General features: G+C 42.1%; 2 protein-coding genes across 4 annotated transcripts in view; one reads left to right on the top strand and one right to left on the bottom strand.

Moving 5' to 3' along the window:
• The window catches only part of rbm28 (RNA binding motif protein 28), a 44,128-nt gene extending 34,007 nt beyond the window's left edge, over positions 1-10,121 (bottom strand). Inside the window, exons 1-3 of one of the 2 annotated variants that reach the window (XM_041203422.1) lie at positions 9,745-10,121; positions 3,275-3,418; positions 1,228-1,322 (exon numbers count right to left, since the gene is read on the bottom strand). In XM_041203422.1, the coding sequence (XP_041059356.1) occupies positions 1,228-1,322; positions 3,275-3,418; positions 9,745-9,901 (396 nt within the window). In that variant the 5' untranslated portion in view covers positions 9,902-10,121. The remainder of the gene's footprint in view (positions 1-1,227; positions 1,323-3,274; positions 3,419-9,744) is intronic. The other variant, XM_041203421.1, reaches the window with a different exon arrangement.
• Positions 1-15,141, top strand: part of LOC121286339 (protein FAM71F1-like) — an 86,294-nt gene that overhangs the window by 47,840 nt on the left and 23,313 nt on the right. The window contains exons 1-2 of one of the 2 annotated variants that reach the window (XM_041203423.1): positions 10,664-11,005; positions 14,092-14,799. In XM_041203423.1, coding sequence (XP_041059357.1) covers positions 14,608-14,799 — 192 coding nt within the window. In that variant the 5' untranslated portion in view covers positions 10,664-11,005; positions 14,092-14,607. Of the gene's footprint in view, positions 1-10,663; positions 11,006-14,091; positions 14,800-15,141 lie in introns of those variants that run through there. The other variant, XM_041203424.1, reaches the window with a different exon arrangement.

Raw genomic sequence — 15,141 nt, 5'->3', positions numbered from 1 at the left:
GGCATGAGTGTTACTTGTCACTTATTAGCCTGAGCCTTAATATTGTCCAAGTCTTGATACATATGGACAAGGACTGTCATTATTTAAGGAGTTACGAATGAGACTGAGCACTATGCAATCATCAGCGAGCATCCCTACTTGACCTTATGATGGAAGGAAGGTCATTGATGATGCAACTGAGGATAGTTCGGTCCAGGACACTGCTGCAGGAGTAGCTCATGGCAATGTCCTGGAGCTAAGATGGTTGGATCAACAACAACAACCATCTTCCTTTGTGCTAGCTATGACTTCAGCCAGTGGAGAAAGTCTCTCTCACTCAACTTATTCCTGGGATGAAGGGTTTATCTTATAAAGAAAGGTTGAACAGATTGAGCCTATACACATTGGAGTTTAGAAGAATGAGAGGTGGTCTTGTTGAAACACAAAGTCCTGAGGGGGCTTGATAGGGTGGATACCAGGAGGATGTTTCCTCTTGTGGGAGAGTGTAGAACTAGGGGACACAATTTAAAAATACGAGGTCTCCCTTTTAAGACAGAAATGAGGAGAAATTTCTTCTCACAGAAAGCAGAGGAGGCTGGGTCATTGAATTTATTCAAAGCTGAGTTATATAGACCTTCGATCGACAAGGGAGTCAAGGATTATTGGGGGGAGGGGGACAGGGAGCAAACAGGAAAGTGGAGTGAGACCACAATCAGATCAGCCATGATTTTATAGAATAGCAGAGGTGGTGCGAAGGGCAGAATGGCCTACTCCTGCTTCTCTATTCCTATGTCTCCACTGATTCCCAATGACATGGATTCAATGTTTGCATTCACCACACCAACCACCAGCAGACTTCTGACCCACAAAGTGAATCACTTGTGGAATAATCTCAAACTCATCTGTCAATTCAATATCACCACTGCTCTGCATTACAGGCAACTTCATGTTGTAGATTCACACTGAAGAGCTGGCTCGAGGGTGACCCCAGAGACATTTATTGTTGGACTCTTAATAGGTGCCAAAGACAAAACTTTCGTGCACAGCACTAACAGACTGCAACAAGCAGTTTCTGAGGAGTTTTATTTTAAGTGAAATGACTATCCAGGAAATGAGATGAAATTTTAAAATCCAACTATCCCGTATGTGGACATAGAAACTGGTTGAGGGACATTAGAGCTGGTTGACTAATACTACAATTGATATTGAGACCATGAGTTGTCCCTTGAATGAATAGTTACTCAGTACCTTAAAGCTCAAGTTTCGAACAATCAGTCTTGCTTTCCTCTGCGACTTCTTCAGCGTTTGCTGTTTAGTATTCACTTTAGGAGCTTCCTTGGGGGCTGCAATATAAAATTATTAATTGCTCCTGAATTCATGAAAAAAGGTTTATGAAGCAATGCGCTTTCCACCAGACCAGGAAAGGTGTCAGCACAGGGCAATGCAGCATGTTCTCTACTTTTTACTATCACTAGTAACATAATACCCCCTGGGCAGGTACAATGGGTAGATTAGGTATAAAATAAAGCTCCGTCCATAAGTCAACAATGCACCTGAACCCCACCAGAGGGAATTCTTTCTCTGCACCTGTCTTCATTTCTATCTTACTGTGAGTGAAATCTGAGATTTGTGTCAAATATTGGGGTGGTTTTGTGCAATGAACTAATCTTCTACAAGAACTGGTTAGAGACTGACCTCAAGCTCAGGACACAGAGTCAATGGAACAAGAGATTCTCGTTCCTATGTTCCAGGCTAGATATAAACCTAGCCCTTGAAGGTGAAAGAATATCGTTCAAACACACTCCAAAAGTTAAAATGAAAATAGTTTCACATTAAGACAAGGGGAGTAATAGCATGCAGGAAAATTTATTTCTAAATACTTTTTACTGTAATGTTGAATGAATGTTCCCAAATGAAGACATCAGAAGCCATAATCCAAAAGCTTGTTCCAAGCTACAAATTCTGCGGATTTGCAGTTTCCTATAGCAGACTGCTGCTTGTGCAAAGTTCAGTTTAGCTGGTAACTGCATTCAAAAGCTCATCTGAAGTAACTGGGGCTCTGACTGGGTCACTGCAGAGTCGCGAAGTTGGACTTCACTGTGCCGAGCTCCAACCTGCCAGGACAATTGGATTAGCTGAAGATCTCCTGGCCCCAGTGTCACTATCTATTGTTGTCATTGGGTTTCAGCAGTGATGCAACAGCCCAGAGAAAAGACTCAACAAGCCCATGAATTCAAAACTGTTTTTTCTTTGGGGTGCGAGGCACTGGTGCTATAAAAAAGTTCGCGGTTAGGGACTAGCTTACATAGGTGCCCATGGTGTATCCTTTTCCTCTGCACTCAACTGAAGGTTGCTGATTCTTGCTGGATTATAGTTCCACCAGATTAGCTAATACTATGTCAGCAAGCATCAACAGGCCATTCAACCATGAGAACACAATAATCTAGCTTGATCCTGTTCTCACCCAGTGATCACGTGTGAACCTTGGCACATTCACACACAATTGATAGCAAGGGGAATCAATAATTAACCAGCAGTAGGAACAATCACTGTGTTTCATCTCCCTAGCCCAGGTGCTACTAAGAACAATGGTAACAGCCCAAGTACTTCTCAGGGCAGCTAATGGGAGTACAGCCCATGAATCAGTCCTTGGAGTTTACCGGTCTGTAAGGTTCTACGGGAGGTTGGAATCTTGTAGAATATCACTACTTGTATGGTCAGAGTGTAAGTGACATCTAGACTTGGAAACTGAACATCTCCCTTTCAGGGACTTCCAGAATGGCACAGATTGAACGCACAGTAAAGCTTCCTTGACTGGAGCCCAACCATATGCTTCAGCACCATCTTCAAATGCAGAAAGACTGGCTTAGATCTGACGGACAAATATACCCATCTCTGTGCTGTTCCATTCTCTATGATTCTAATCTCACAAAGAGCACTCAGACTACCTAGAATGACATTTCTCAATTTCCAACATAGACCTGAATGAGACTGTTAGTTCAGTGCCACATTACAGGCAGATTTATGCTGTGGGTCCATGCTAACTAGAAAATGGATTGAGACTGAGAAATATATTTCATGTAGGCGTCTTACAGCAGACAGGGAAGACTTTCAGCTCAATTATCTAAGTCAGATTTGGACCCAAGTCCTAGGGGTGAAAAGTCAATTTCTGATCCACTGTGTCACAGGTTACCCGCAGCTTGAATTTAAAGCCTATACAAATCTTCCCTAACTGAGCAGCAGCCCAAATGGAGGAATAGACGTTGCTCTTTGCTCAGGCCACTGGAATACTCACCCTCTTTCTTTCCCAAAAGTTTCTTCTTGGCGAGAGAAGCAGAGAGTTTCTGGCCATCATAGAATTTCACCTCTTTCAGAGCTTTCTGTGCGTCTTCTGGAAGGGAAAACGTCACGTACCCAAAACCACGACAAGTCTGACTCCCTGAGGTAAAAGAAAAGTGAAGTTAAGTCACCGCTCTTCACAAACTCTGCTCAAATGAATGACAGCATTGCTACATGCACTCATCCAGCAGCACTGCAATACAGTGGAAGTCTGCTGCTCCGCCAAGATTCTGTGCAAGTCACTACTCAATAACATTGCGCTGGAAATTGAAGGAGGGCAGTTTTAGTTACAGTGTGTCAACTTGGCTTTGTCAGTAGCACTCACTTATGTCAGAAGGTTGTGAGTTCGACCCCCATTCAGGATGTAAGCACCTAATGTTGGAAGGCAATCCATTGCAGTATTGAAGGAGTGCTGCATTGTCACAGATGTTGCCCTTAGTATGAGACACTGGCCGGAAAACTGCTGGGGAAATAATGGTGAGTTCATGATACCCATCATTAGTAGTGAGTTCAACCTCCACCACCTAGAAGAGCAAAGGCAGCCAGCACATGGGAACACCACCACGTGCAAGTTCCTCTCCAAGTCACACACCATCCTGACTCTGAACTGTATCGCTATTCTTTCACTGTCACTGGATCAAAAACTGGCCTTGCTAACAATGCTCACATGCCATGAAAGAATAAAAATAAATTGCGGCAAGGAAGAAATGTGCCTCAAGTTCCAATCACCACTAATTACTAGAGGATTTGCACCACTCTATTAAACGTGACAGAAGCCCAAAAAATCACCATCTCACTGTGAGTCTCCCCATTGTGCATCATGAGATTGCTGGATTTGCAAGGTTAATGCAAATTAATCCCACAGAAATCCATGTTATAAGTACTCAGTTATTGATGTGATTTGTAATCCTGACATAAAACTCAACCTTAAAGGCCCAAATAGGCAACAAATGAAACTGTGGAGTATCACTCCAGCAGGTAGAAAAATGCTTACTTACTTTTCCTTTGTTTTTTTTCTCTCTTAATCCACCTGTTCTTTCCTTCTCTTCTGTATCCAATTTCGCTCTAATCCACCCCATTCCCTACATCATTCACTCTGTTTCTTTCCCCAAGATTAACTTTCCTCAGTGAAGGAGGTAGACAATTGGGCACGATTGAGGCCCCAGTTGTGACTCTATCTAACATCACCGCACTATTATCAATTCACATTTCCAGCAATTTGCTACACATCTATCATACAATCTGAAGGGTGAGGTAAAAAAATCCAATTCACATCAGGTGTGCAATTCCAGCAATTAATAAACCCCGCCCCCAAATACCTGTTCAAGTAAATCTTAAAAGATTCTCTGGTACTCCACGAAGGTCAGAGACATTATTCTCATCTCTGGCCAACATTCATCCCTCAGTCAACACCGCCAAAACAGATGGTCAATCATTTCACTGTTGTTTGTAGGATTCTGTTGTGCTTTTATTTACAATTGTCCAAGCTATTGACGATAAAAGGCTTGTTGTGGATGAACCCAATACCCTTAAACATTGCAAATGAAAATCAGGCTCAGTGGAAAAGGGTCAGCTGTTCAAGATATAGGAGGATGGGAGGATGGTCATGTGGAGCATCAAAACCAGCATAGACAAGTTGGGCTGAATGGCCTGCTTCTGTGCTGTAAATTCTATGTAATGATTTGTTAACAGGGTATGACCGATGTCAGGTTGATAACATGGCATATGACAAATATCAGGTTGATAATACAGGGGAGAACTAGACTGAATATAGAAAGCTCAGAGAAGTGAAAAAGGAAACTGAAGACAAAGAGAGAACATAAGAGACTGACAACGAACATCAAACAGAATCCAAAAGTCTTCTATAGGCATAATGATTTTGAAAGGGTAGCAAGACGGTGTGTGGGGATAATGAGGAACCAAAAAGGTGATCCACTCAGAGGCAGAGGGCTTGGCTGAGCTAGTAAATAAGTACTTTGCATCTGTCCTTACAGAGGAAGATGCTGCCTAAGTCGGAGAGAAAGAGGTGATGTTCAAGATATTGGATAGGCTAAAAGTTGATTAAAGAGATTGTATTAGAAAAGCTGACTGTACTGCAAGTTAATGAGTCAGCAGGACCAGATGGGGTGCGTCCATGGATGCTGAGGGAAGTAAGGGTGGAAATTGAAAAGTCATGAGCCAGAATCTCCCAATTCTCCTTAAATATGGGAGTGGTGCCAGAGGATTGGAGAATTGCAAATGTTGCACTTTTTTTGAACTAAGGTTTACGGATAAACCCAGCAACTACAGGTCAGTTGGTTTAACCTCAGCGGTTAGATTTTAGAAATGATAATCCAAGACAAAATTAACAGTCACTTGGACAAGTGGGGATTAATTAAGGAAAGTCAGCACAGATTTGTTAAAGGCAAATCATGTTCAACTAACTTGATCAAGGTTTTGATGTGATAACAGAGTTGATGAGGCTAATTCAGTTACTGTGGCGTACACGGACTTCCAAAAGGCAGTTGATAAAACTGCCACATAATAGGCTTGCCAGCAAAACTGAAGCCCATGAAATCAAAAGAACAGCAGCATGGATACAAAGTTAATGATGGGCAACAAAGCAGTGGTGAACTGTTGTTTCTCGGACTGGAGGAAGGTATACAATGGTGTTTCCTGGGGTTGGTATTAGGACCACTACTTTTCTTGATATAAATTAATGATCTAGACTTGGGTGCACAGGGCACAATTTCAAAATTTGCTCATGACACAAAACTCAAGTATTATGAATTGATAAGGAAAATAGTTAAAGACTTCAAGAGAAATCAGACGGATTGCTAAATTGGGTTGACATGTGACTGATGAAATTTATGCAGAGAATTGTCAAGTGATACATCTTGGTAGGAAGAATGAGGAGAGACAAAATAAAATGTACAATTCTAAAGGGAGTGCAAGAACACGGAGACCTAGGAGTATAGGTGCACAAATTGTTGCAGAAAGCTGGTTGAAAAAGAAGTTAAAAAGGCATATGGGATCCTGGGCTTCATAAATTGAGGCATGAAGTGCAATTGCAAGGAAGTTATCATAAACCTTCATAAAACACTGGTTCAATCCTAACTGGAGTATTTTGTCCAATTTTGGCACTGAACTTTAGGAAGAAATGTGAAGGCTCTAGAGAGGGTGCAGAACAGATTTACAAGAATGGTTCCAGTGATGAAGGACTTCAGTTACATGGATAGATTGAAGAAGCTGGGCTTGTTCTCCTCAGAGAAAAGAATCTCAGAATTGTTACAATACAGGAGGTGGCCATTTGGCCAATCATGTCTGCACCAGCTCTCCAAAAGAGCATTTATGGCTCAGTGCCATTCTCCTGCCTTTTCCCCATACCCTTGCAAATTGTTTCTATTCAAACAATCATCTAATGCCCTCTTGAATTCCCCGATTGAACATGCCTCCACCACTCTTCCAGGCTGCACATTCCAGACTTGAACCACTCGCTGAGAGAAGTTGTTTTTTCTCACATCACATTTGCTTCTTTTGCAAATCACTTTAAATCTCTCGTTCTCGATCCTTTTACGAGGGAAGTTTCTCACTATCTACTCTATCCAGCCCCCTCATGATTTTGAGCACCTCTATCAAGTCTCTTCTTAGCCTTCTCCTGTCCAAAGAGGACAGCCCCAACTTCTCCAATCTATCTTCATAACTGAAGTTTCTCATCCCTGGAACCATTCTTATAAACCTCTTCTGCACTCTCTCTAATGTGTTCACACCCTTCCTTTATCATGGCGCCCAGAACTGAACACAATACTCCAGCTGAGGTCTAACTAGTGTCTTATATAAGCTCAGCATAACCTCCTTGCTTATGTATTCTATGCCCCTATTAATAAAGCCCAGGATACAGTATGCTTTATTAACTGCTCTCTCCTATCCATCTGTCCTGCCACTTTCAATGATCTATGCACACAGACATCGTAAAGGAACTATCATATTTTTCCTGACGTTACTTTGGGATACTTTAAAGCAGACTTATGTTTGTTTGTGTGTGTATGTGAGTGAGAATAATTTAAGTAAACTACAGACTGTTCCACTGCAAGGTTCTAATCTTCAAAGGGGTTAAGTGTAAAAAACAGGTATTTGAAATGCTAATGGATAAGCCAAATAAAGGGGAATTTGCACTTTTAGATAAGTGGAGTGGTTATTGGCTTTTCAAAGGGACGTGGTAAAATGTTTACAACTGGCAAGATAAATAAGGCAAAGTTATTAAGTTTATTTTTCCCAAAAGTGCTGGCTATAATGGCAACATAAAAGGTTTTTATATGGGAAAAGTAAATTCCAAAGACAGGTGGAAACAATGGGACTTACAGATCAAAAAGGGAGAAAATACATTTAAAGAAGGATGGAAAGCTGTATGGGGTGTGGCCTGTGAGATCTTGAAAGGTGCACTATGTGAAACAGACTTGTGGAAAAAGCCTCTAGCCACCCTAGAGAAGCCTGCTGTTCCAGTAACCAACGTTGTGTTAAAAGCCATTGGAGTTTTGCTGTCAAGTGAGAGGGTCTTGAAATTCAAAAGGACATAGATAGATGGATTGGGCAGACAAGTGGCAGATGAAGTTCAATGTAGAGAAGTACAAGGTGATTTGTTTTAGCAGGAAAGATGTGGTGAGACAGTATCAAATAAAGGGAGAGCCTCTAAAAGAGGTGCAGGAACAGAGGGACCTTGGTGTATATGTACATAGGTCACTGAAGGTGGCAGGGCATGCTGAGAGCAATTAATAAAGCATATAGTATCTTAGGCTTTATTAATTGGGGCATTGAGTACAAGAGTAAGGAGGTCATGTTGAACTTGTATAAGACACTAGTTAGGCCTCATCTGGAGTACTGCATCCAGTTTTGGGTGCCGTACTTGAGGAAGGATGTGAAGGCATTGGAGATTCACAAGAATGATTCCCAGGATGAAGAACTGTAGCTATGAGGATAGATTGAAGAGGTTGGGGCTGTTTTCCTTGGAGAGAAGGCAGCTGAGAGGAGACTTGATAGAGCTATTCAAGATCTTGAGGGATATGGACAGAGTAGTGAGAAACTGTTCCCACTCAAGAGAACATCAAGAACTTAAGGGCACAGATTCAAAATAATTGGCAAAAGGAATAAATGTGATGACAGGAATTTTTTTTTCATCCAGAGGGTGGTTGGAGTTTGGAACAAACTTCCTGAAAGGGTGGTGGAGGCAGGTTTGATCGAGGTATTCAAAAGGGAATTGGATTGCTACCTGAAAAGAGAGAATGTGCAAGGTTACGGGAATAAGGCAGGGGAGTGGGACTAGGTGGAATGCTTTCTCAGAGAGCTGGTGCAGACCCGATGGGCTGAATGGCCTCCTTCTGCACCGTAAAGACACTGGGATAGTGAGAAAGCAGCTGTGAAATATACCCCTTATAGAAACAGTGGGTGCTTGTGGTAATCTTGCTGGATGGTTTATAAATTAAGAATGTATTTTGGACTGTTGCCTGAAATGGGTGTGTAGTTGGGAGTCTAGTTAAGTAGAAATATTGAGAACTGCTTTCCAGCTAAATATAACTGTAGCCTTGTATGTGTTTAAGTTTTCTTTTCCTTTGTTAATCTTTAAAGGTGGTACTGGACTCGTTACTTCTGACTTCAGTGCACAAACCTTCTCATAATAAATATAAATTGCAAAATCCAAGTTTCCCTTTGGGATTTGGTCAGCCTGGCAAATGCCACCTACAATATCATAACAGCCCCCCAAGTTCCTCTGTTCCTGCACCCCTTTATGAAATGTACCTCTTGTTTTATATTGAAGAAAGTTGAGAAGAGACTTGATAGAAATGTTAAAAATCATGAGGGAGCTGGTAAAGAGAGACAAACTGTTCCCACAGTAGATAGTTGAGAACCAGGGGAAACCAACTGAAGATGATTAGCAAAAGATCCATCAGTGACATGAGGAACAATTTTTTTAATGCTGATAGTGGTTAGGATTTGGGATGCACTGTGTGAGTGTGGTGGAGACAAATTCAGTTGTGGCTTGGGCTAAGGAAAAGGGGGAAGTAGGACTAGTTAGGTTGCTCTTCCCGAGTGCCGGCATAGACATGACTGGCCAAAGAGCCTCCTGTTGTGCTGTATTCATTCTCTGATTTTATAAGCCTGTTTGGAGCTACCGGCAAAGGCCAATTTCACCTCCCAATTAATTCAGGAAACGAAGTTTCGGCAACAGGCGAGCTAGAAGAGGCAGGCAGGCCTGGTAAGTAGTCTGCGGGGCTGGGGGGGGGAGGGGGGGGGGGTAGGTGGTAGAATAGGATATCAAGATCATACAAGTGGGTCCAGCCTGAACCAGTGATCGATGAAACACCATCCGCTGCAGGTAAAGCAGCCGGAGAGAAACACATCGTCTCTCACCAGCGTGCTGCTCCTCCACCACGTGTGCCTTTCTCTCCTCACCTTTCTCCTTCACCACGAAGCAGTGTTTCACCGGACCTAGTTCGCTGTAAATCTCCTCCAGCCGCTCGCCGACCGCAGATGCGGGGAGATTCCTCACGAACAGAGTCGTCAAACGGCCCCGAACCGTCGGCAGTTGCTCTACCATGGGCGTGGCCATTTTTTATGTGCTGCTGTCCAACCGCTCCGACCGGAGCAAAACAGCGGCAGCAAACGGTCCGGGTGGAGAGAAACGTTCCTACTCCCTTCTTACAGATTTCTTCTCTGGTTTATTGTTCGACTGAAGATTTCTCGTTAATTATCACTGAGATTCTCACATTTCTACTTGTGTTGAGAAATCTCAACTTTTCTGGCATCACATTGTAACATTTTAATTGCAACCTACGATTTTTTATTCATAGGATGTGGACTTCATTCTAGAAAGACTATCATTTATTCACCATCCCTAATTGTCCTTGTTCTTTTTGAACTGCTGCAGTCCATGTGGTGTGTGTAAAACAGCCACAGTGCTATTAGGAAGGGAGTTTCAGGATTTTGACCTAACGACATTGAAGGAACAGTGATATAGTTCCAAGTTAGGATGTTGCACTGCTTGGAGAGGTACTTGCAGGTGGTGGTGTTCCCGTGCATCAGCTGCCTTTATCCTTCTAGAGGTTGCAGATCTAGAAAATGCTGTTGAAGGAGCCTTGGCAAGTTGCTACTGTGCATCTTGTAGATGGTACACACTTAGGGTTGCCAACTCTGGCTGGACATATTGTGGGAGATGTCATCACATGACCTTCAATTTCCCCTCCCCCAGGCTCCTACTATTGGTCATCAGGCCTGTCGATCACAGTGTGTCACTTTCAAACTGTTGAAAAGGCATGTCGCCACAGAAACCAGACTGCTTCCCATTGCTGTTTACCGACATACTGGCGGCTGGAAGAATCCACCAGGTTTTTTAAAAAAATAAAAGCTATGTGAAAACAAATATCCCCAGCTGTAAGCCAGTGGGAAATGACAATGAAGCATATCCAGTTTGGTGTGACCATGAATCAGTACAAGTCGCATGGCGGCGCTGAGCTGTACGATGCGAGCTCATCAATAGTCACTGCTCTCAACTCCCCCTCTCACCTGACTGAAATTCACTTTGGAGAAACTCAATACTGAGTTAAAACTTCCCTAAAACCACAGCAAGCCTCCTTCACAGTTGCCCTTCGTGGAAACGAGTACAGTTCTTTGGTCTCACAGATGCAAGAAACCTGAGGGGGAAACTAACTTACCGGTTGGTGTAATGATCCATAAAGCCACTTTAATCTATTTTCTTAGAATATCTTATTAAAATCTCCCTGATTGCTTTCATTAGTTACTGGGAGATAGATGCCAATTCTAGTAGACTCCCAGCCAATCTGGGGGGGTTGGCAACCCTATACACAATGCTGCCATTGTGTGGTGGTGGTGGAGGAAATTAATATTTAAGGAGAGGGATGGGGTGCAAAGCAAGCGGGTTGCCTTGTCCTGATGGTGTTGAACTTCTTCAGTATTGTTGGAGATGTGCCTTTGATGATCTCAATTCACCCCAAAACGCTTTATAGCCAATAACGTACTTTCGAATGTGGTTATGATTGCAATGTTAGAAATATGGCATCCAATTTGCAAAACAGTCGCAGAAATAGCATAACCAGATAATCAGATTAAGTCATGTTAATAGAGGGATAGATATTTGCAGGACACTGGGTAGAGCTTCCCCGTCCTTCATCAAATAGTGCCATTGAATTTTTTATGTCTACTGAGGATGGCTGATATGATCTAGTTTTTAACATCTCTTTTTAATTGCCGATTAAGGTGATAGTGTCATCAATTTAACATAAAGTGTCAATGTTAAAGGGCACAAAAAATAAATCCAAATTATAATCCAAATAAAAAAAATATTTACCAAAGTACAATATTGGCTGTGCGATTATGCATTCCAGTCCTTCTGGTCACATATGGCTTTAAGCATATCAGTGGAAACTGCATATTTTCCTCTCCAGTGACATCAAGGTGCAGGCATAGTCAGGGAAAAGAAGCAGTCTTGACCATGTTCTTCCTGGTCCTGTTAATGGCCACTTTAGCCAGGCAGTTTTAATATCAGTTTTAATACAGCACCTCTCATAATGCCCTACTCAGTACTGCACTGGAGTGTCAGTCTGGATTACGTGCTCAAATCATTAGATTGGGACTTGAAATCATGATCTTTTAACTCAGAGGCGAGAATGGTACCAAATGAGTTATGTCTCACACCATTTATGCAAGATTCTTAATATATTACTGGCAGATCACCCATGGGATTGCTCACAATTCCTATTAAACTTTAACATCTCTTATGTGTGGCACTCACAAGCAGCACAGGCTACAGGGAAAATAAGAATATTGACATAAAAAAGGAAGAGTAAACAGAACATAAAACATTCCATTTAGTATATCTGGACTTCCAGAAGGCCTTTGATAAGGTGCCGCACAAAAAGATTAATACACAAGATAAGATCACACAGAGCTAAGGCTAATATATTAGCTTGGATAGAGGATTGGCTAACCAACAGAAAGCAGAGAGTTGGGATAAATGGGTCTTTTTCTGGATAGCAAATTGTAAATGGTGGGGTGCCACAGGGTTCAGTCCTTGGGCCCCAACTATTTACAATCTATATTAATCACATGGATTCAGGGATAGAAGGTACTAAAGCTAAATTTGCAGATGACACCAAAATAGGTGGGAAAGTAAGTTGCTATGGTGAAATAAGAAATTTACAAATGGATATGGACAGGTTAGGTGAATGGACCAAAATTTAGCAGATGGAGTTTAACGTGGATAAGTGTGAGATTATCCATTTTGGTTGGAAGAATAAAAAGGCAACTTATTATTTAAATGGAGAGAAACTTCAGAATGCTTCAGTGCAGAGGGATCTGGGTGTCCTTGTGCAGGAATCGCTGAAAGCTAGTATGCAGGTAGAGCAGGTAATAAGGAAGGCAAATGGAATTTTGGCATTAATCGCTAAAGTAATAGAGTATGAAAATAGGGAAGTGTTGTTGCAACTGTACAAGGCATTGGTGAGACCACACCTGGAGTACTGTGCACAGTTTTGGTCCCCTTACTTGAGGAAGGATGTAGTTGCACTGGAGGCGGTTCAGGGGAATTTCACTAGATTGATTCCAGAGATGCGGGGCTTGTCTTATGAGGAGAGATTGAGCAGTTTAGGCCTATACTCGCTAGAGTTTAAAAGGATCAGAGGAGATCTAATTGAGGTATATAAGATGCTAAAGGGGATAGACAAAGTAGATGTGGAGCGGATGTTTCCCCTTGTGGGGCATTCTAGAATGAGAGGCCATAGTTTTAGGCTAAGGGGTGGTAGATTTAAATCAGAGATGAGGAGAAATTACGTTTCTCAAAGGGTCACGAATCTATGGAATTCACTACCTCAGAGTGCAGTGGATGCCAGGACGCTGAATAAATTTAAGGAGGAGATAGATAGATTTTTAATTAGTAATAGGTTGAAAGGTTATGGGGAGAGGGTGGGAAATTGGAGTTGAGGCTGAAATGAGATCAGCCATGATCACAATGAATGGTGGGGCAGGCTCGAGGGGCTAAATTGCCTAGTCCTGCTCCCAGTTCTTAAGTTCTTATTTAGATTTATTTTTCCCTTATAAGAGTTGGCAGGGTAAGAAAAAAAACATTAGATACAAAAGAGAAAAGAAAGCTTCCATTATGCACCTTTCTAGTGTCAGCCATGGATCAATGGGTCACAGATTCATTGAGGGTTATGCATTCAAGTCCCACTCCAGAAGCTTGAGCACATCATCCAGAGTAACACTCTGAATGAAATATTGAGGGAGTGCTTCACTGTCAGAGGTGACCTTCCGGTGAGACATTAAACCTCGACTCCATCATCCCTCTCAGGTAAAAAAATCCCATGGCCTTATTCAAAGAAGAGCAGAAGAGTTCTCCCCAGTTTTCTGGCCAATAATTACCCTCAACCAACATCACTGAAACAGATTATTTGGCCCTGCTGTTTGTGGAACCTTGCTGTGCACAAAGCGGCTGTCATATTTCCTTATATTACAACATTAAAACTACATCATTGGCTGTAAAATGCTTTGGGATGTTGAGGGGTAAAGGCCGTTTTTGCGTAATTGTAAGTTTTTTTCCTTTTTTACAACACAACTTTGGCAGAAGAGTTCTATTTGAGATTGGGGAGCTAATGGGGCCCAGAATATCAACAGATTAAAAATAGACAAAGGTAGAGCAAAAATAAATTACATGTATGTGAGACATAAATAAATTGTGGCTTTGAAGAATTGAGAAAAAAAACAAGATTTTCTTTACCCTATTTGCAGGGCATGGAAGAGACACAGTGATTCAGGTACTACAATGCCAAGGATGAAAGTTGAGTGCATCAATGACATGTCATCTGAAGGAAATTAACGTAAAGTGACAAGAACAGCAAAAAAGTGGATAAGGTTGAAGGAAACCATTATCTGAAGTAGGCTCTATGTTTCAGGTTTTTCACTCTGCTGCAGGTCTGTGATCTCACTGTAAAAGTGATGCACTCCCTGACAACTATTATGACACCTCCATCTGCTGTTGTCTCATGAATTAAGTCAATCTGGGTACCGCATACTGATATGCAGTTGGTCCCAGTTGGATGTAGCCTGATCCAATCAGAAGGTCTTTGATTCCTGGTGTCTGCAATCCTTGCAAGTGCAAGCCTCAGCTGTCAATTACAGGAGTGACAGCAGAGTTGAAATGGGACACTACATGCAGAACCAGTCCAACAGGTGCACGACAGAAGAGTAGTAACTTGGAAAGAGAATTGGCCTGAAAATCAAGAGGAGAAGAGAAAAGGAGTAAAGATGGATCAGTCGACACAATATGGACGTGATTTCCTCACAGGTATAACACAAGCCGTTGATTCTGGCACTGGACCTCCAAGACCCAGCCCTGCACAGCTCGGTGTGGAAGGTGGATCTCTACATAAGCTCCTGCGATCCCGGGAATACAACCTCTTTGCTCAGTCCGCCGTCTTTGAAAGTGATTTTATTCAGGTACAAACATTCAGACAAGAATCCACAATGTGAAACAGGTTATATGAAACATGTGAAAGGTCCTTGATGAAAGACCATCGACCTGAAAGGGTAACCCAATTTCTCTTTCTATCAATTCTGTCAAATCTACTGAGTATTTCCAGCACCTTCTGTTTATATTTCAGAATTCCAGCATCTTTCTAGTATTTACTTTGTGCACGAAACAGGTACCAGCCGTGGCTCAGTGGGTAGTATTTTCATTTCAAGATCATGGGTGCAAGTCCAACTTGAGCACAAAATTTAGACTGATTCTCCAGTGCAAAACAGAGGGAATCGGAGGTCCCAGTCTTTTGGATGAAATTC

This window comes from Carcharodon carcharias, chromosome 13 (genome assembly GCF_017639515.1).
Source record: "Carcharodon carcharias isolate sCarCar2 chromosome 13, sCarCar2.pri, whole genome shotgun sequence".
NCBI lineage: Eukaryota > Metazoa > Chordata > Chondrichthyes > Lamniformes > Lamnidae > Carcharodon > Carcharodon carcharias.
Note: the sequence above shows the minus strand (reverse complement) of the source record. Positions and strands in the feature narration are given on the sequence as shown.